The following is a 20,148-nucleotide window of genomic DNA, read 5'->3' on the forward strand; positions in this document are numbered from 1 at the left end:
ATAAGTCTAAGGAAATAAAAAATTCTTGTCTTGCGCGGTGTAAGTCTAAGGAAATAAAAAGAACTTCCGAAATATTTGTGCAAATAGATATAATAGTTGCATAAACTATCCAAATAAAAAAAGTAATTACAATATTTCTTCTTTGATAATGTCTCAACACCGTTCTGAAATTTAAGGCGATCCGGTTTTTCGGAGTTTCCATTACATTATTTTGGCTATAACTTGTATTTTGATATATGAAAAAAACACAACATAATTTTCTTTTGGGTCTCTTATGCTCATAGGATTTTGAAGATGTAGGAATGGGAAAACGCCAACAATAGGACATGAATGCACGAGCAAAACTAAGAACTGAGCACACACACAGTTTTTTAAACTCGATACTATGGTTCATATAAGATGAAAACAAACATGTGATCCTAAGAAGCAGAACCGAGACAAAATCAAATCATAAGAAAAAAATATAATTAAATTTTGATTAGGCAATTACAGTGCTCGATATCGTGATTCTTCATGCGTAGGTGCAAAATCCTACGAATCAAGTGTAGTGCAAAATCGTGTTGCTTTTACCTTGAACCAAGGGTCTCTCTGGTTCATATGAATAGTGGCGAAAAATCATAGTGGTAAGATTTTTTTGTTGGCACTATTCATCAATTGGTTAAGAAATAGTGATTTGTTTTCGTTATCTCAAATATCAGAGGATCTTCCTTCGTTTTTCATTTGATCATTTCCTTTGAAACAAGTGTAGTGTAGTGTCACCAATTGAACAAAGATAGGCCCTCGGAATAAAAATCCGACAACATTGTTCTTGTATATTCAAGAAAAATAATACTCTGTCTGATCCATAAGCTGCACCAAATCACGGACACTTTTTATGAATGAGAGGGAGTATTTTATTGCATGCACAATTTATTTACTTCTCCACATGGAGTATAGCCAAAGTTTCAAACCATTATTAGTTGCATCAAAGTGATTAAACGAAATGAATTGGTGCAAATTATTGCATTCCAAAACTGAATCGTGGTAATAATTAGCACATCCCACCGATGATACTAGTAATAACTCTTCCAGATTTGGGACTACTACTAGTTATTAATGTCTTCATATCTGTGCAGCAAATAAATAAAACCTGAAATTAGGACGGAATTAATATCTTCCAAGGAAAATCGTGATCTTCAAATATTTCACTCCTGTATATTGCAGCAGTAATAATTAATACGCACCGTATCCCATTTTGAAAAACGTACACCGTGCGGGTTGGGCTCAGCTAATCAGGGATCCGCGGACATGTCACGGAGCTGACGCGGCGCGCTCCCATTGGTCTGACGCCATGCTCGTACGTGTCTGCGACGTGTACCGAATCCCGGGGGCGTACGAGCGTGACGTGGCTTCAGTTTCCTCACGTGACCTCTGTGCGCCGCGCCCACAGCTTTGGCCGTGGTGGGACCCGATAGGTAGCGTCCACGTCCCTGTGGACCGGGTCCATCGATTGCCGTAAACCCCCTTCTCGTGCTCTCCGCCCCTATTAAAACCCGTGTACTGCAGCGGCGTGGCGGTGTCTTCCTCAGAAAATCTAGCGACTCGACTCCGTCATGGCGATCAGCAAGGTCTGGATCTCGCTGCTGCTCGCGCTCGCCGTCGTGCTCTCAGCAAGGGCGGAGGAGGCGGCGGCCGATGTGGAGGCCGCGGTTGCGGAGGAGGCTGTGCTCACCCTCGGCGCGGACAACTTCGATGACGCCATCGCCAAGCACCCCTTCATCCTCGTCGAGTTCTACGCCCCATGGTGAGCCCCCCCTCGCGTTTTCCCTTCTGTCGACTCTGGGTGGGCGGTTGTAGTGTTGTTTGGGTGGATCTGAGTAGTTCAGGTCATAAGCGGTCTCAGATGCGTGAATTGCGTAGGATGGTTGAAGTGTTTGGGGATCTAGCATGGTGGTTTGGTGCGGCTGGGCTCGCTGTTTCTGGGTGTAGTTTAGGTTCAGTTCGGGGTTCCTGAGGGTTTTAAGGATGCTGGATCGGGGCCCCTATTGGGATTTCATGGTTGGCTGGTGATGTTGATTGGCTACTGACAGTATCCAAAATTCATATATTCTATGTAGGTGATTCGGTATTGTTGCACTAATTTTAATAGAATCTCAGTTAGTTTGGTCCGAATTTTGCCAAAACGTTACTGATTCTGTGGAAAATCGTATTTGATTTCAGGTGTGGACACTGCAAGAGCCTCGCTCCAGAGGTAATTCTTCTACATACTTGGACCACTCCCATAGATGTAGTGTTATACGAGGAATGTTTTGACCTCATTCGTTGAATTTCCATTGTGTGTGCTGTTTTCAGTACGAGAAGGCGGCCCAGCTGCTGAGCAAGCACGACCCACCGATCGTTCTTGCCAAGGTTGATGCCAACGACGAGAAGAACAAGCCGCTTGCCTCCAAGTACGAGATCCAGGGCTTCCCTACTCTCAAGATCTTCAGGAACCAGGGGAAGAACATTCAGGAGTACAAGGGCCCCAGGGAGGCTGAGGGTATCGTTGATTACTTGAAGAAGCAGGTTGGCCCTCCTTCAAAGGAGATCAAGGCACCAGAGGATGCTGCAACCCTTGAAGATGGCAAGATCCACATTGTAAGCTCCGAATTCAGTTAGCTTTTTTCCCCCTGGCTTATTAATATATAGCCATTGTTTTGTTGATGCTCTATTTCCGCTGGCTAGAAGTATAACAATTGCAATTGTAATAGGTTGGTGTCTTCGCTGAATTCAGTGGCCCTGAGTATACAAACTTCATTGAGGTTGCTGACAAGCTGCGGTCTGATTATGACTTTGCCCACACTTTGCATGCCAACCACCTCCCACGCGGTGACTCAGCAGTGGAGAGGCCATTGGTTAGGTTGTTCAAGCCATTTGATGAGCTCGTTGTTGACAGCAAGGTTATACTCTACTTTGAAAATAAAACATTTTTTGTTGGTATTCAACTTGTTGGCCGCAGAGTTATTGGGTATTATTAAAATACCGATGTTACATTTTGCAGGATTTTGACATTTCTGCTTTGGAGAGCTTCATTGAAGCTAGCAGCACCCCTAAGGTTGTTACTTTTGACAAGAACCCTGACAACCATCCTTACCTCTTGAAGTACTTCCAGGGCACTGCTGTCAAGGTAATGACATGTTATGAAGTTGAGCTGCTTAGAGCATTAGACTGCAATATCCGACAGTCTTTTTTGTGTGTGAGAAATTAGATTTTGAACTTGTTCATATTAAATATTGTGATATTATCGAACTATTTTTGTCTCTGGTAAAGTTCCTGAAAATTGTAACATGTTCAGGTTGTAGTTTTGGATACTGATTATATGTGACTTCTGTTCTCTGATATCAAATGGTGTGCAGGTCATGCTCTTTTTGAACTTCTCCACTGGACCATTTGAGTCCTTCAAATCTGCCTACTATGGTGCTGCAGATGAGTTCAAGGACAAGGAGGTCAAGTTCCTAATTGGTGATCTTGAAGCAAGCCAAGGAGCATTCCAGGTTGGTTTCTTGTTTTCCCTCCTCTTTAAGTTATTATCCAATATATTTTTTTTCCCTGATGCTAACAATTTTTTTTGTTCGAATTGTAGTACTTTGGTCTGAAGGAGGATCAGACACCACTTATCCTCATTCAGGACACCGAGTCCAAGAAGTTTTTGAAGGAACAGATTGAGGCTGGCCAAATTGTTTCTTGGTTGAAGGAGTACTTTGTAAGTACTGATTTTTTTGTTTTTTTTTTGTGTTATTCTAGATTATCTGTCTAGGTGTTTCACAAATGTTCTTGTTTGCTGCAGGATGGTAAATTGTCACCATTCAGGAAGTCTGAGCCAATTCCAGAGGTTAACAACGAGCCTGTTAAGGTTGTTGTGGCTGACAATGTCAACGATGTGGTCTTCAAGTCTGGCAAAAATGGTATTCATTCTTGTTAAATCTTTTGCCTTCCAACTAGGCCTCCTGTATAACCATAAATTACTGCGATTCCTTAACTGAATTACGTTTGAATGTTTATCATTTTCCACTTTGTATTGCAGTCCTTATTGAGTTTTATGCTCCCTGGTGTGGACACTGCAAGAAACTAGCACCTATCCTTGATGAGGCAGCTGCCACTCTTCAAAGTGAAGAGGACGTTGTCATCGCCAAGATGGTAATCTTTGCTTCCATCTCTATATCTGGTTCTTCACAAGGTCAACTGATCTAACATCTGTTTCTCAACCATGCCCCAGGATGCTACCGCCAACGATGTGCCAGCAGATTTCGATGTCCAGGGTTACCCAACCCTGTACTTCGTCACTCCTAGTGGTAAGAAGGTCTCGTATGATGGTGGTAGGACTGCTGACGAGATCGTCGACTACATCAAGAAGAACAAGGAAACTGCAGGGCAGGCTGCAGCGGAGGCGACCAAGGAGGCGGCTGCCACGGAGCCTCTGAAGGACGAGCTCTGATCGGTCTTTTTAGCTGTAGAGATGGGGAGGAGGAGCTGGCGCTAACATGTTTTGGCAATACAGCTTAAGGCCAGATTTTGCGATGGGTGTTTTAAGAGAAGATAAGAGTTGGTTGTTGAATGTGTTGGCTTCGGTTTTGCCTGATACTGTATCCCGTTGAGAGAATACTGTAACAAATCCCAATGGTGTACTTAGTTAATTATGGAGAAAATGACAGTAGAAATCGTTGTGGAGGGATTGTGGCAATAATAAAGTGGCGCTTCTGCTGCCTCATACCATCATCATGGAAATCTTTGTGGTGCACTTGGGTTAGCGTTTATGTTTTCTTTTCACTCATATTTAAAGATGACGAAGCAGAATTGCAGTAACCAAGACCGAACTTTACACCGTTACCACGATTACATGGCTTGTCTTTGTGTAGGACAAGAGTTAAGAACCTCGATTACCTGCTTATTTTTTATGTAGGATAAGAGTTCAGAAATTCAATTTGCCTACCGGGTGCATTTGCTCCTCTATCAAAAAATTTATTTAGTGTTTAAATTTTTTGATAAAAATTTCGACTTATCAAAAAATTTCGACTTATACATCAGCATGATATATTTAGGGCGCAGCTACAGATCAGGCGAGTGAGACTTGCTAAATCTCAGTCACCTGACAGTAAGCTGACTTTGGCGTTTTGCTTCTCTTTTAACGCTTGGCTGTAGAGATGAATTGCCTAGGCTTCTTACATACTACGGGCCTACAGACAAAGCACTAATAAGAAGTTGTTTGGAAGCCAGGTTTTCATTTCATTTGTAGCATTTTGAAATGAATACATTGTAATTCCAGAAATGGACACTTGTTTGGTTGCCACAGGAATTGCAAATGACAGTAGAATTCAATATTGAATTTGTTTGGTTGCCACATGAATTGTGAATGACAGGTTTCAGTTCGGAATTGTGATTACACATGGCATCATTTTGCTGGATTTCCCAAATAAAATGATGACCCAATTCTGTGGCAACCAAACAGCCCACCTATGGAATTTTAAAATGAATTCCAGGATTTCAGGCTCAAATGATGGATACCAAACGACCTCTAAGAGACTTTGGACGCAGTCATAAAATGTGTAGCTTTCATGATTTTTCTTCTTACCTTTATATAAAGTGTATACGAGAAAAACAACAAAGCTCTATATTCATACCTTTTGCTAGAAAAAAAGTGAAAAAACATGAGTTGCAACCTATATATAACTGGAAAATCTTAGTTGCAACACATGCATAATTAGAAATATTTCGGTTGCAACCCACGTAAAACTCGAAAATTCTCAGTTACAACCCACATATAACTAAGAAAATCTCAATTACAATCCACATGCGACAAGAACAATCCCAACTCTGACCGACCAACATACAATGGAAAAAGTTATCAATTACGACACGCATGAAAAAAAATCTCAGTTACGACCAACATGCAACTGGGAAAAATCTTAGTCGTTACTTATGATCCACATGCAATTGGAAAAATCTCAGTTGCGACCCACATGCAACTGGGAAACTCTCAGTTGCGACCCACGCTGGGAATATCTCGATCGTGGCTTGCGACCACTGTGGAAAATTTCGCGACTCGCAACCCAGATGCAACTGGAATGTATCTGCATTGCGAACACATGGAACTGGCAAAAATCTCGATTACTATCAGCATGGTGAGAAAATCTCAGTTGCGACCCACATACAATTGGAAAAATCTCAGTTGCGATCCAGATGTAATTCAAAAAATATCAATTACAACCAACGTATAACTCTCTAAACTAGCCCAAATCATGACTTAGTCCAATGGCTTGTGATATTTTTCTAGGCTACAATACATGTGCCGCTATTTTTTTTTCTTTGCAAAGAACAACAAGCACAGAAGGGAAAAAGTGCTAAACAACACATCTACAAAGACACGGAAAATACATCTCATCAGAAAGACAACGCCCGTGATAAAGCAGTAGCCAGCGGCCTGCTAAAAAATCAGCTTGCATGGCCTTTGGAGAAAAGGAGTTCCTGACACAAAACAATAAAATTACGCTAATCTTGATATACTTAATCCAATGGCTGAGTAGGTGACTGAGATTTAATAAATCTAAGGCACCTGATTTCCAGCAATTCCGATATATTTACTGTTGTTAAGTTTCATAAAAACTGTAAATTTATGTAAAAAATGTAAATTTATCTTGTGAAAAACATATTTTTAGCACAATTTTGTTTTTTTACATACAAGTTAATTTTTCATGAAACGACTTGATAAGCGTGTAGCATGTGAAGATGTGGGAATTTGTCATTTCATATTTTTCAAATTTTTGAAATGTGTGTAGATGCATTTCAAAATGGAGGAAGCATATGCTTCCATATTCAAACGCCATTCCTACGAGAGTTTTCTGTGAAATAATTCCACAGGCTCAATAAATCTAGACATGATGTAAAAACTATTTAGGGTTTGTTTGAGCTTCTGGCAGCTTTCCAAAGAAATAAGCTAGGCAAACAAACCAAACGGGACAGCTGCGCATTGAGCTTTTGGCAGTGTTCGTAGTGTTCCACGATTTGAACGGTGATGTGATGCTAATTCCTAGTGTTCCACGATCTGTTCTCTCTGTACGGTGAAGTGATGCTACTTCTTCAACGATTTTGGCGTTGTAAAATGGATTTGGCCACCATTATGTATGTCCTTCTTTACTACATGAAAAAAAATCAATTATTTTCGTAACGTTAACTTTGTCACAATTTGTATTCATGGAATTTTATAGTGAAAATTACGTTTATACACTTCAATCGGCAATTATATGTGTTGTCGAAATTCTGGGGGTATTTCAGAGCACACACCTAGACAGCTCGAGAAATCACCAAACAGTGAAACTCGAAACAGCAGCTTCTTCTGCACAACAGCTGTCCCTGCACAGCAGCAAAGCTAGCCATACCCAACCAGCCACATCCCAAACAAACATGTCCTTAGTCAGTCCCCTCCTTGCTGCCTTCCCTCCCGCAGTCACCTTTAGCTTCCATAATCCCGCAGTCACCATTGGCTTGTACATGAAGAAGCAATAAGAGAGATGCATGAAGGCAAGAAAATCAATCTAAAGCCACTACTCTCATAGTCTCATTAGTAAACGGTATAAACCCAAGCCAACAAAACCACTCTTATTAGTAAACGGTTAGAACCCAAAAGGGAAGAACCTCTTTGCACTCTGCATTCACCCTTGGCTTTCATAATCTTGTACTCTCCCCAATCTATATTAGTTGATATTAATATAGATGTATCTAACACATTTTAATTCTAGATATATCCATTTTAGTATCAAGTATTATGAATCGGAAGGAGTACATGAAGATTTGTCCGAACTCATCGGACAGATCGGAATCTCTGAGCCCTCGGACCGGAGTCTTCAGTCCCTCGGGACGGAATGTCCGGCCTAAAGGTGTTCAGCCTCGCGACTAACTGTGGTGTGCACAACTCTGATGTCGGTTTGGAACCTGTCCTGAATGCCCGGACCCAGGACGGAATCTCCGATCCTGATTTGGCTGGATCAGCGTGCGGCTGATGCTAGGCCGGAAGCGATCCGGAGATTTGGCCGGAATCTCCGAGTGAGGCCGGAATCTCCGGAATAACACACCAGAATGTCCGGCCCATCAGGCCAGAATCTCCGGACTCCCGGTCCAGAATCCAGAGTAAGTGGTTCCCCAACGAGCAGATTTCGGGGGCAGGGGGAGGGCTACAAAAGGATGCCTTCTTCCTCCTCCTAGCACCACGCCTTCTACTCTATCCATTGTTTTGAAGCTCAAATCTCACGATCTCCCTCCTCAACCTACCAATCTATACTTGGGAAATCGAAGGAGGAGGCCCCGATCTACCTATCCACCAATGGAAACTGAAATCCCCCATGATCCTCTAGTGGATTTAGGAATCCTAGAATTCCTCTTGTGGATTTCCTTGAAGAAGATCTCATCTGGAGGCTAGCTTTGTGTTGTACTAGCCCTAGGTGATGTTGGGAACCTCCAAGGCTCTGGAGTCTTGCCCCAATGCGTTGCAAAGGTTTGCCACCTCGACCGGCTTGCTTAGTGAAGTGGGCATACCTTTCTGGTGTGATCACCGATGAATAGGGTGACGTCTTTGTGGTAGTTGGCGGCCTTCGTGGCTTCCCTTTGGAAGGAACTACGAGATTCATCCCTCGTGCCTCGTCTCCGCCTGGCTCGGTTGTCTCGATTCCTTCACCTTGTTTCTTACCTGTTCCTATTCACTTATGTATGCTTATTACTTGTTGCATCATATAGGTCCATTTACCTTTCAAAGTCATCATCTTTACCTTATTGCACCACCTAAAATTGAAAACCCCTAAAAGTTGATTAGCGCCTATTCACCCCTCCCCTAGTCGCTCATTATATCCATTCAGCGGGCTAGCTCTGTCATTGCAACTGGCCATGCGGCTCCTCGTCGTTTTTAAGCCCCTCATCTACCTATGTCCGGTCAAGCCTTGATGGCGCGCAGGTTCCCAAGCCGCGCAGGGAGACTTCTCATTGCGCATGGCCACGTGGCGAGATGAGCCAACATTAATGGCGCCATCGCCCCCTCGCCTGCCTCAGTCGTTATATACACGCGGTCACACACCTCCACCTCAAAAATAGTCTCGCCGAGCTCCTATCCCCAAAACCCTACCGGGTCCGACGAAAAACTAGCCTCCGCACCATAGAAGATGGCTTCCGTTCATCGTTCCCCAAGTTCGTTTGAGGGAGCATTTGGAGGATGCGACTCGAGATGCTCTTTATCACCTCAATGTGTATATTGTCTATGCAGTGATGCCTCATCACGGCATGACGCCAATCTATCTTGGTTCTGCATTGTGAAGCGCACCGGGATATACTAGAGCTGAGTTCTCTATTACTTGCATTGGAATTTCTCAAAGCAAAGTTATCTAAATGTTACATTTCCAATATTAAGCGTCGAGTTATTTAAACTCGCATCTGATGTTTTCAAGATTAAATGTTGGGTATCAAAAAGTTGGATCGGTCGTCTTCCTGATTAAACATCGAGTTAACGGACACTCACGTCGGACGCTTTCATGATTGAAAGTTGAGTTATCAATAAATCACGTTAGTCTGAAATTAGAAGTCTAGTTATTTGAAGTTCGTATTGGAATTTCTCAATTCAAAGGCATTGGAATTTCTCAATTCAAAGTTGAGTTCCCTGTAGCAGTCCAGCTTTTTTTGGGGGGTTTGTGACGGGACTGAGGCAAAACACATTGTATGCATGGGGCGCTTTTTTAATCGGTACTAGTAACATACTTAGAGTGAACTACTTCCCTTGTCAGGGCATCCCAAGGGCCCCCCATCCATCCTTGCAAGTCAATCAATAACTTAATAGTTGCTCCCACATCCAAATCTAAACACCTGGACAAACACCAAAGTGAAGGTTGGTTGGTTAGCCCAAAGTAGGACAGAGAAAGGAAGTTTTCCTGTTACACCAGATTTCTCGGTGATTCCGGGTTACATAGCAAGCCGGGAAACCTCGGGAGGTTTGAATTTCAGTGTGTGTTTTTCAACTTTTTGAACTGGGATAGTATTCTATAAATCTTTGCTGAACTTGGTGAGCTTCACTTACAATCTTCGTTTGATTTTTCCTCTGAATTTTGACAAGTTCGACACTGGAAAAGCCTGAAAACGCAAAACAATTAACTGTCCCGATTCAGGAAGAGAAGAAAGAGCAAAGATTAAGCAAAGTACCACGAGGTGCATAGAATAGTTCACCAATTCGCTTGCTTCACTCCTCCTCTTCCTACCCTTTGAAAATTTCTTCCCTACTCCTCCAAGAAACAAACCAACTAACCCATGCAAATACGCAGATTTCATCTCCGGTTCTTCCCTCCCGTTCCGTGCATGCATGCAACTCTCTCCGATGAGATGCCTGATGCCGAGCAGCGCTCGCCGCCGCCAGCAGTGCCCTCTCCTCGCCGCCTTCTGCGCCTCGCTCGTCGACGGGCTCGCGCGCCTCGAGAGCACGCTGTCGTCGTCGGTCTCCATTCGGTGGTGCGCCGACGCCATGCGGCTGGTCAGGCGGATGCAGCGCGATCTGCTCGCCGTCTTCAGGAGCGCTGACGCGCCGGTGGCGGCCGCGGACTGCCACGGTGCCGGAGACTCCTGGCTGGAGCAGTACATGCAGGAGACGGCGGCGCTCCTCGACCTCTGCAACGCGCTCAAGTCCGCCGTGTCGCGGATGCATCGATACTGCATGGTGGTGGACTTCGCCGCGCAGGTGCATGGCTGCCGTGCCGGCGCAACCGCCGCGTCGCTCGTCGCCGCCGGGACTGCAGCGTCGGAGGGGACGGACGCACCGTCGTCCGCCGTCGCTGTCCACGGCAAGCTCTCGGATGTGAGGGCCGTGGTGAGCGAGGCAGAGAGGCTAGGGAGAAAGATCCTGTCCAGCGGCGGCGGTAGCGTAGTTCTCGTCACGCTCGTCGCCAAGATCACAATGGCAGTCGTGGCCACCTCCGTGCTCCACGCGCTCACCCACACATCACCTCTTCCCCCTCTCAACGACGAGGACGACGTCGGCGCCGGCGGCGCGCACCAGTGCAGCAGTGCGCTCGCCCGCGTCGCCGTCCCAGAGCAACTGAGGCCGTGGCGCGAGTCGCTGTCGGCGATCAACGACCGGGTAGCGGCCCTGCCGGCGAGCATCGCGGAGCACGAGAGCGTCGCAACGGCGGTAAGGGACATGATCGGCGGCAAGATGGAAGGATCAGAGGATCATGTGGAGCTGCTGAGGGCGAGGTCCGGCGAGCTCCGGGAGGGGGTGGAGACGTTCGACTGCGTTCTTGATCAAGTCTTTGACGAGGTGATCAGGGGCAGGAATGAGATGCTGGGGATCTTCAGAGACAAAGCTCTCACATAGTGAAATCGAGGGTGGATTTTAATTACCTCTCGGTTTTAATCTTGTGAGAAAAATTTGTGATACTTGTGTTGGATTTGATTTATGTTAAATTGCTAATTGATGGACACAATGTTTTTCTTTTCTTTGTAAAGGGTATAGAAGTTGTTTTAGCATATTGTTTTATATTTTTTGTATTTTCATTTGTATGTAACTTGTATTGACAGTGTCATGAGACTGATCAATAAAGCATTTGATTAATTCCAGTGTAATAGCTGCAAATCTGCAACCTAAATATGCCTTGTTTTGTTCATTTTTCTTGTTTGAGACAAACATACCATGTTTACTGTGCTTTTAATAGATGTTCTAGTTAAAAACAACAGGCACAATGTTGTTCAGTTTGAGTGAAATGTGTTTCCAAGATCAAACATAAAACAGATGACCAGTTGTTAGTCACATCTAATTTTGTAGGACACATAAGTCTGAAGCTTCCAAAACTTCAGGCAAAAAATTGCTAATTTGCTATGCTGGAGAGTTACAGTGTAGCTTTCTGCCATAATATTACATTTCACTAAGACCATTAGTGCTTACATGAAAATACACCGTATGATGGTACACAGAGCATGGCCGTTTCTGGGAGTTCATGCCCAGCTAGACCATTTCTTTCCGAAAAGAATGAACAAAACTTCACGCCAAGCAACAAGAACTTATGGAACCAAACAGCTAGTATTTCCTAATCCGCCTTTGTTCGGATACAAAAAGAACGGCGGAACTGGTCTGCAGGATCATGGTGTACCTGTAATTGCTTGCGGCCATCATTCAGCATAAATCCCCCCAGACAGAACATACATCTCTTGACAATGGCGAAACCGCGTAAGCTGTACCGAAGCTATAAAATCCTTCAACTATCTCTGCTTTCCTCTCTAAACCCATCCTCTGAAAGTAACTCTGTTATCTTGTTAGCTGTGCACTGCTGTGTCTCTCTTCCGATCGATGATGGAATAGTTTCGCTATTGATCGCCTCTCACAATCCTGAACAATTGTAAAACAGTGTGATTAAACTAAATTCAATATGTTCTGTTCAACCTAGCTATGATGGCTCACTGCACCAACCTTAAACATATTGAGGCGAAATGACTTTTTGGGATTCATTCTTCTAAGCTTCAAGTATGTATATGCAAAGCTGAGCTGATCACGGGGTGTGAAGCGATCAACTTCATTGTACCATAGGCAAGAGAATAAATTGGACATTGGTGTGTGTTCCCTCACGATGAAAGAACCTTCAGGGACATCTGTAGCAAGGAACACATTTCTCAGGTAAACAAAATTCATACACTAGAACTAATATTAGCAAGTGAGAGAGCGTACAGCTTGGTAGCAGCTTGTTCGGATCCAATGGGTTGAACCTTGTCAGTCCATCAGCTTGGTAAAACTCAAATTGCTGATCAATTATTGTATGGTTGAACTTGTTTAGTTTTTTATTTTGTGCCACTTCCTCCCAGACGCAGTGCCGATCGTAATGGTTGGAAATAGCATATTCATAACCATGCCGCCAAAGAAAATATTCTAGGATAAGGATAGGATCAGTTTGTAGTCGCAATTTGCTGTCCAGCCAGATCGAGAATCTGAGACAAGTAACAATGTTCTTAGACATTATATTGCAAAAAAAAGGATTGTTTAACACATTAGTGGTGATGGTTGTAGGATGCAAAATCCAAAGCACAAGCCCCACAGAACTTATACACTAATTGTCTGATAAAGCACATTCACCTTTCCATATTGTAATTTACAACCAAGATAAAACATTATCTGAACAGATATTATCATTATTTTTTACATACAGAATTTGATCATCACCCACTTAAAATATGTTTTGCAGATTTTTTTCCTGATAAGCTGAGCAGCACCTCAGTCCAATAAAGTATTTAGTCTTGTAACCATGCATGTTCTTTAGTCTGTAGCAATGCATAGGCTCTTTGCTAGTATAGCTAAATAAAATAGTTAAATTAATTCTTCTTGCTTTTCACCATCTGTAATAGGCAACAACTCTTCTCGGTATAGTTTAAAGAACTACAGCCTTTGGATGAGTTTGCTACCCCACCTACGAGCCATACGCAGTTTCAGGATGCCGAATCCAAAGATTCGGAAGGATCAGCCTCATGGTATTCGTGGATTAGAGGGGGGCGCGGCGCACAGTCTAGTGACAGAGCGGCGATAGCAGGAACTTTAAAGATGCGCCTGATCCATTTCACATGCCCTCTGAATACACCTATGTCGATGCCAATGAGAAGAAACGGAGGATGAAGGCAAAGAAATCCAAGAACAGGTGTGGTGCTGCTCGGAAACAGTCACAGAAAAGCACCTCCTCAGAAGGGGGCCACCACCCTATGATGGACGGCTTTGAGTAGAACACTCGCAAGGCATTAAGTTGCTCCTCCATCCATACGATGTTTAGGTGTTAACGGAAGCTGCCCACCTGGCATAGACCGACACCGTGCCAGGTGAACACATGTGGCTCGGTTATCGATTCCAAGCCGAATCTCTAGAGGGGGTACAGGATGGATTATACCCTGCTAGTCTGTAATTCAATTCTATTTTTGTCTCAGCCCCTTCTCTTCATGTATGTTTGATGATGATGCTACGGCCCTGCTGTTGTTTAAAAGATGTGTTTGACAAGGCTTGGCCAAGGCAGGGATGCTCGCAGGAGCCGCGGATACGGTATTGGTCACAGGCGAGGCCAGATGTCGTTGTCACTGATTTAGAAAGGTATAGATTAATAGATGTATAGTGCGGTGGCTGGCAAGGTCAACACGGACTGTATCCATATTGTGCGCGACCCAGCATGGATCTGGACATGGTCGACTGCGACGATGACAGCAGGGGGGCCATCCGTGGTGTAGGAGAGGTCCTTGGATTTGTGGCCGCAACTACGACTATAACAGGAGCCAAGTGGAGCGCCACCTCACCCGCCCCTGGCAGCTCGATCTGAAGACCCCCACCAAAGCGTGTGTCACTGCCCACTGTTGTTGATCCGGCGCTTGGGGCTCAGTGCTGCTGTTTCTTCCCGCTCTGGCGCTCGGGCTCACCAGGAGTACGAGCACATAGCTCATGGCCTTGGGCTGCTCAGCAAGGTCAGGCAAGGCCGCGGGGTCATCGTGGTTAGGGTCCGGGTTGAGCAGGTCAGGGTGGAAGCAAATGGAACAGTTGGCACCACCAGTCGGTTTCTTTACGGTACAAGAAAGAGCTCGAGAGCAGACTATACACACAAACTGGATAGAAGAAAGCCCAGTGATTATAATTCAACTGAACAGGGAGAGTAAGAACCATGTGAAACAGGCAAATTGAGCATGTTTGCACTGCTAATGCACAGGAAGAGAACAAACCAGAAACAGAAAAACAGTAACCATATGCATACAACTCACAACTCAGGTCTGTGTATTTGAGACAGCAACACTGCCAATACTGAACTGAAGAAACCAAGATGGATTACTGCTATGGACAAACATTTAAGCAGACAAGCCAACATCATCCTTTTCTCACTAACTTGTAATTATGCAGTTTTATGCTAGCATACAGACCATCCAATATTCTGAACTCAAACAGCAAACAGAAGCCTCAAATTAAATTTGAATTTCAATAATTTTGGATAGTACAATTCTGTCACTTGTCCTGCCCGGGACTGGGAAAATTGGTTGCCTGGTGGAGAACAACTTTGAAAATTTTAAAAAGAAGGTACGCAAACCCATAATAAAGGAGTTTGCGTTGACCAAAAAGTCATTTTCGGAGATCGAAAGTTATCATTTGATAATGTGGAGATTGCATCTATAAGATTTCGAACTACTTTTTTTGTTATTGAAACGTCCCTCTATTGCACAACATTTCAAACTACAGTTGAGTCCTCCATTCGAATAAATATATGGTAGTCAGGACAGAAGATATTATGCAGAAATTCGGTCTTACCTTGATGATGGGAAAAGTCGGTGTGCCAAAAGTTTTGGTATTTTCCCCACTCTCCGCATGTCATTATAAGGCATATTCTTAATCAATATGATCTTCCATATACCAATGAAACCCATACTGTCCATTTTTTGGCCTTCAGATAGCAAAGTTTCCAATGTGACTTCATCCAAAAACATAGCAAAGCAAACTGTCTTCTTTGAGAGACTTGTGATCTGTAAAGATATCATAGATAGACCTTTCTTAGGAATATTACAGAATATTGTATGTTGCAAAATAGAAAAAGAAATCGGTCAAGAATTGTTTAAGTTTGGAGTGTGGTTATGGTGATTTACATATCCGCATAAAAGTACTTGGTGAAAGATAGCATCATCACAATATTGATGGAGACATGGTTGCATTCCATAGGTCTATTATTTGAGGTTTTCTTATGCCTATATGTGAAACTAATCGACAGTAAACATACTGCTTTAACTTGACAGCTACCTAGGGGTTAAAACAGTAAAGTGAAGCTAATGTGATCCTAAACTTTCTGCGATGAACCATAAACCTACATAAATAAGTTAATATAAGCTACTTAGTGCAACTTATAATACATGACGGAGAAAGCATAGTAAAAGAGTAAATTTGTTAAAGAGTTATGTGCCAGGAAATATCATACAGTTTTGCCAAATGGAGTCCTCAAACGATCAGAATTTCCAAAGATGCAGGAAGATACAGCGATACGGCATTTGCTCATGTACTTCCTGTCATCCTCCGATATATCAAAACCAGTGCTTGTACCATTAGGCCCCTTAACAAAAGCACAAGTCAATTTTTGGTCATGAGCTACATATGACTCCTCTCTTTCCTGTAGACTCTGGTGGCCTCCAAATCTTGGCTCCCAATATTCTGATCCAACTGGTTTTTCTTCAACTTCTACGTAGTTCAAATTAAAGCTAGCGAATTTCTCATTTTTTGGAGGCTCTACAAGTTGAGCAGTGGAGTTCAGGAACCTCATTTCACAAGTTGAACCTGGTTGACAATTTTCAACTAATTAGGTAACAATCAAAAACAGACGCTAAAATAAGCATTTTAGGAATAACCAGACATGTAGTCGACTACAAACACGGTGTCATGTTTCGTGACAACAGAACTTATGACAGAGCAAATTACCAAATATAGTGGAGGTACTGATAAACCTACTACAGTAATAAAGGTCACAAATATTGATTTGGACTTTTGCATAAATAGTATAACAGTACATGTAACGATACCTACGTGTGATAACATCTTCAGTTAATTCATCTGGCAAAAACCTGGTCATCCAACACCGACACCATAGCCTTTGAATAACTAACGGAGCCCGTGCTTTCTTTGATTTTTAAATCCAACACTAAAGTACTAAACCATGACAATATAAGCCACAAGCTTATCAGTTAGTGATCTAAATTGTCCAAGACGTCTATTATTATTGTCACATTTAGCATATCTATTGTTAAATTTTTTTTTTTGAAACTTTAACAGTAGGAAAGGCTCCTACTGCTTTCTATTGTTAAATGTTGGTAGCTACTGGGTATGACATGCATGTTAATATTTTTAGGTAAGTAGTCACAGTACGCGAGTTAATAATGTTGACAGTGCCCTGCTATTAGATTCTTAAAATTCCCATTTCAAGTTTCTACATGAAAATAATGACCTCACTATAACAGAAAAATGAACACGCATAGGGCTATCTGAGTTATCTCACAAAGCTAGTAGGAAAACAAAATGCCGAAATCTTATGTTATCCTAAGTTAATGGGGATCAAAATAACCACAACGTTAAGCAAGAAAGTCATGATCCTAAGCTAAGATTGCCTGACTCTAGCTTTGAAATTCGAAAAGGGCGAACAACTCACCAGACTTTTTACGCTTTGATTTCTTCTTGGACCCATGTTTCTTATCACTGGCCCCTGAAGCTTTCTTTTGAACCATATTAGCAGTGTCGCCGCCATCACTAATCCTTGAACCTGCTTTGAGCTGTCTCTCCAAGGCAACATTCTCTTCCTTCTCTACGCTCTCATGAATACCATCACCAAGCTTCCTCCCGCCATCAGACGAACGCATCTGAGCATCATCAGGATCATCCTGTGCATCAAAGCCATCATCATACTCGTCATCTGGATCAACCTCCCTCATCCCTCCAATGGAAGCCGCCTCATACTGCTCCAGCTCTTTCCTGCCACCTTCATTGTACAAGGTTCCTCCTTTCCCACCTTCAGCCACTTCCCCAACCTCCTTCTCAGCACCACCCCCAGTTTCCAGGGTCAACCCTTTCTCCTCAGCTCCAGGATCACCTTTCTCGGTGCTGCCGCCGGCATCGCCGGTTTTTCCACCTCCACCGGAGACCTTGTCCTTCTCATCCTCCGAGTAGTCCTCATCGCGCCTCCGATCGTCCTGGTCCCAGTACCTAGAATCCCTCGCGCTCCGGCCACCCCCGCCATGGCCGAATTTGAGTTGCTTCCAGTTCTTGCTCCGGTTCCACTCCGGCAAACCCTCCCCGCCCCCCGAATCTTCGCCGATCTCTGCAAAAAGCACACAAAGGGGATGGCATTATAAGACAACCGAACGATCAGATCAACCGAACAGTTTGGATCGGTAGTCGTCAATTCGCATCCAACCGCGGCATGGAGAAGGCCAAGCGAGTCAGAGATGCCATTTTCCTCTCTCCCCTCTCGAAGCAACAAGAACACCGAGCGGACCGCGTCAAAGCCATCGCCAGCGTGCCGGGGGGGCGGAAGCACGAACCTGTTGGGTCGCGGGAGAGGCGTCGCGAGAGGAGGAAGACTCCGGCGAGGAGAAGGAGTGCGGCGGCAGCCGCGGCCAGGGCCGGGGAGCGGCGTCGCGCGGGCTTGGCGGTGCGGCGGATCCGGGAGGGCTTGGCTGGGTGGGCCCGGTGATAGTCCGGGAGCGGGTGGTGGGCACCGCCTCCGCGGGAGTCGAAGAAGCCGCCGCCGGACTGCCTGTACTGCGCCATGAGCCAGAGGCGGTGCTACTGCTCGTGCTCGTGCTCGTGCTCGGCCACCACCACCATGGACGGGACGGAGGGCGAAGGCGGAGGTGGAGAGAAAGAGAGGGGCTTTTGTGCAATTTGGTCGGGATGGGTTGGAGGGAGTTGGTTAGTTGCACGTGAGGATGATGGGGTTAGGAGAAGATGAGTAGAAAGCGAGGTTGGTGAGATCGGGAGGGATCACAACCCACAGCCGACATGTTCTATACTTTTCCTTTTATTCTCAAACACAATATATTACACAAACAAATCGTCTCGTTAAAAACCTTTCAGTCTTTTTAGATACCTTGATAAGAAAAAGAATGCGTATGAAAAAACAGAAGATTCACCCCACCATGTTTTTTCTCTTGAACACGCTTCAACAGTTTCAATGGAGTATCATTCCATGATCACATTGTTAGAGCATCTCTAGCATAGCCCATAAACATACCAAAACTGTAAAATAACCGCCAGTTTACGGGTTCAGTTTGAAAATCGACGCAGATCAGTCATTATAAATCAGACGAAACCAAAAAAACAAATATTTACAGGCCGAGCCCGAAAACCAAACTCCGCCCCTATTTGTAGGGGCTGGAAGGTTGAACCGAATGCTAAATTGTATTCCTGGTGGCGTTTTGGCTGGCTAAAACTTCAGCTCCGAACAGTGTAGTTCCGTCGGAGGACTTCCAAAATAGGACCAAAATTGGGCAAAATCCGGCCCGAAGACTACCAAATTTCACGGCGGCAAGAGGCGGCACGAGGCCGACGCCGGTGGCGAGGGCGGCGCGGGGGTGGGCCGGCCGATGTGTGGGTCAGCGGGGCGGTGTTGGACGGCGCATGGGTGGCACAGGGTCGGCGTGGGGCGCGCACAGCGGCGAGCTGGTTCGCGCTGGCGAAGGGTCCATGGCGGGCGTTGGGTCACACAAGGTAGAGGAATAAGAAGAAATCAAGGGAAAAAAAGAAAAAGAACTGACATGTGGGTCTAGTGGGCATATTTAGGAATATACTTTTTTACAATTTTAATTTGCGTGTTCTGATCCGCCGACACTTTTCCGACCCGTAAACACGAGTTCAGTGGCCCGAACTCGCGTTTTACAGTTTGCATGTTTACGGCTCTGTTAGAGATGCTCTTACATCCAAGATGATTGGTGAGAGCCAACTCTTCTCTGCTTCCGCCATTGGAATCTCGGATCACGGCAGCCACCGAACTTGCATGAGTATCTTGGTGAAACGAGCCATCAATATTTACCTTAGTTTGTCTCTAGAGTTTGGTTTCTCCTAGCAAGGCTGATGAGCAGCTGGCTTGGATCCCACCTTTGATGCATTTGATGTAATAGAAACTATTGACATTTTGCACTTGAACATATGGGAAACCGATTCACCTTTCTTGCTTGCTGGTATCTATGATGGATACGTCAAGCAACACCTATCGTCTCCTTTTGTGCAATATTCTCAAACGCATGAAGCTTCTTTTCTTCATCGCGTAAGAGATGCTCAAGGACAGCCGATCCTGATCCATCAGTGATTAACACTTCCTCAATTATATTAGCAATACCTAGAGAGATCCATAGTTCCCTTGTTGTAGCACAATGGAAGAGAATATGGTTAACATCTTCACTACCTTGCATACATATCGAGCATTGGCGAGAAGTGCCAATATGGTGATTCACTAAAATTAGACTTTAGGGGGATTACTCTGTGTAGTGCACCCATAAAAAGATTTTAATCTTACTTGGAAGCTTCATACTGAAAGAACATTCCCCTCCCTTATGGGTTTTGTGTGTTTGATGTCAACACATGTACACGTTTATGTGTGTTGTTGTATACATGTATATAGAAAGATGCTACACATC

At 44.3% G+C, this 20,148-nt stretch overlaps 3 protein-coding genes across 3 annotated transcripts; 2 read left to right on the plus strand and 1 right to left on the minus strand.

Moving 5' to 3' along the window:
- The first annotated feature begins 1,545 nt into the window (after window positions 1–1,545).
- Window positions 1,546–4,734, plus strand: LOC127294861 (protein disulfide-isomerase). The gene is made up of 10 exons (XM_051324762.2): window positions 1,546–1,783; window positions 2,200–2,230; window positions 2,332–2,616; window positions 2,730–2,918; window positions 3,020–3,145; window positions 3,375–3,512; window positions 3,602–3,721; window positions 3,806–3,923; window positions 4,043–4,155; window positions 4,235–4,734. Exons 1-10 carry the CDS (start codon window positions 1,593–1,595, stop codon window positions 4,451–4,453), a joined length of 1,530 nt encoding a protein of 509 aa, XP_051180722.1. The 5' UTR covers window positions 1,546–1,592; the 3' UTR covers window positions 4,454–4,734.
- Window positions 4,735–10,215: 5,481 nt separating this feature from the next.
- Window positions 10,216–11,595, plus strand: LOC127294859 (uncharacterized). The gene has a single exon (XM_051324761.2). It carries the CDS (start codon window positions 10,346–10,348, stop codon window positions 11,351–11,353), a length of 1,008 nt encoding a protein of 335 aa, XP_051180721.1. The 5' UTR covers window positions 10,216–10,345; the 3' UTR covers window positions 11,354–11,595.
- A 232-nt stretch (window positions 11,596–11,827) lies between these two features.
- LOC127294858 (uncharacterized) lies at window positions 11,828–18,430 on the minus strand. The gene is made up of 7 exons (XM_051324760.2): window positions 18,055–18,430; window positions 17,166–17,831; window positions 15,948–16,300; window positions 15,290–15,501; window positions 12,698–12,954; window positions 12,443–12,621; window positions 11,828–12,361 (listed from the first exon to the last, which is right to left on the minus strand). The coding sequence occupies exons 1-7, from the start codon at window positions 18,281–18,283 to the stop codon at window positions 12,281–12,283; spliced, it is 1,977 nt and encodes a 658-aa protein (XP_051180720.1). The 5' UTR covers window positions 18,284–18,430; the 3' UTR covers window positions 11,828–12,280.
- Between the last annotated feature and the right edge of the window lie 1,718 nt (window positions 18,431–20,148).

This window comes from Lolium perenne, chromosome 4 (assembly GCF_019359855.2).
Source record: "Lolium perenne isolate Kyuss_39 chromosome 4, Kyuss_2.0, whole genome shotgun sequence".
In the NCBI taxonomy this organism is placed as follows: Eukaryota; Viridiplantae; Streptophyta; class Magnoliopsida; order Poales; family Poaceae; genus Lolium; species Lolium perenne.

Excerpts from the sequence above, each read along its gene's own strand:
- LOC127294861 (XM_051324762.2), top strand. The coding sequence starts at position 1,593 with ATGGCGATCAGCAAGGTCTGGATCTCGCTGCTGCTCGCGCTCGCCGTC. Across the intron at positions 2,231-2,331 it reads GCAAGAGCCTCGCTCCAGAG|TACGAGAAGGCGGCCCAGCT; the intron begins GTAATTCTTCTA and ends TGCTGTTTTCAG. Across the intron at positions 2,617-2,729 it reads AAGATGGCAAGATCCACATT|GTTGGTGTCTTCGCTGAATT; the intron begins GTAAGCTCCGAA and ends CAATTGTAATAG.
- LOC127294859 (XM_051324761.2), top strand. The coding sequence starts at position 10,346 with ATGCAACTCTCTCCGATGAGATGCCTGATGCCGAGCAGCGCTCGCCGC.
- LOC127294858 (XM_051324760.2), bottom strand. The coding sequence starts at position 18,283 with ATGGCGCAGTACAGGCAGTCCGGCGGCGGCTTCTTCGACTCCCGCGGA. Across the intron at positions 15,502-15,947 it reads GGACTCCATTTGGCAAAACT|ATCACAAGTCTCTCAAAGAA; the intron begins GTATGATATTTC and ends ATATCTTTACAG. Across the intron at positions 12,955-15,289 it reads CGACTTTTCCCATCATCAAG|ATTCTCGATCTGGCTGGACA; the intron begins GTAAGACCGAAT and ends TACTTGTCTCAG.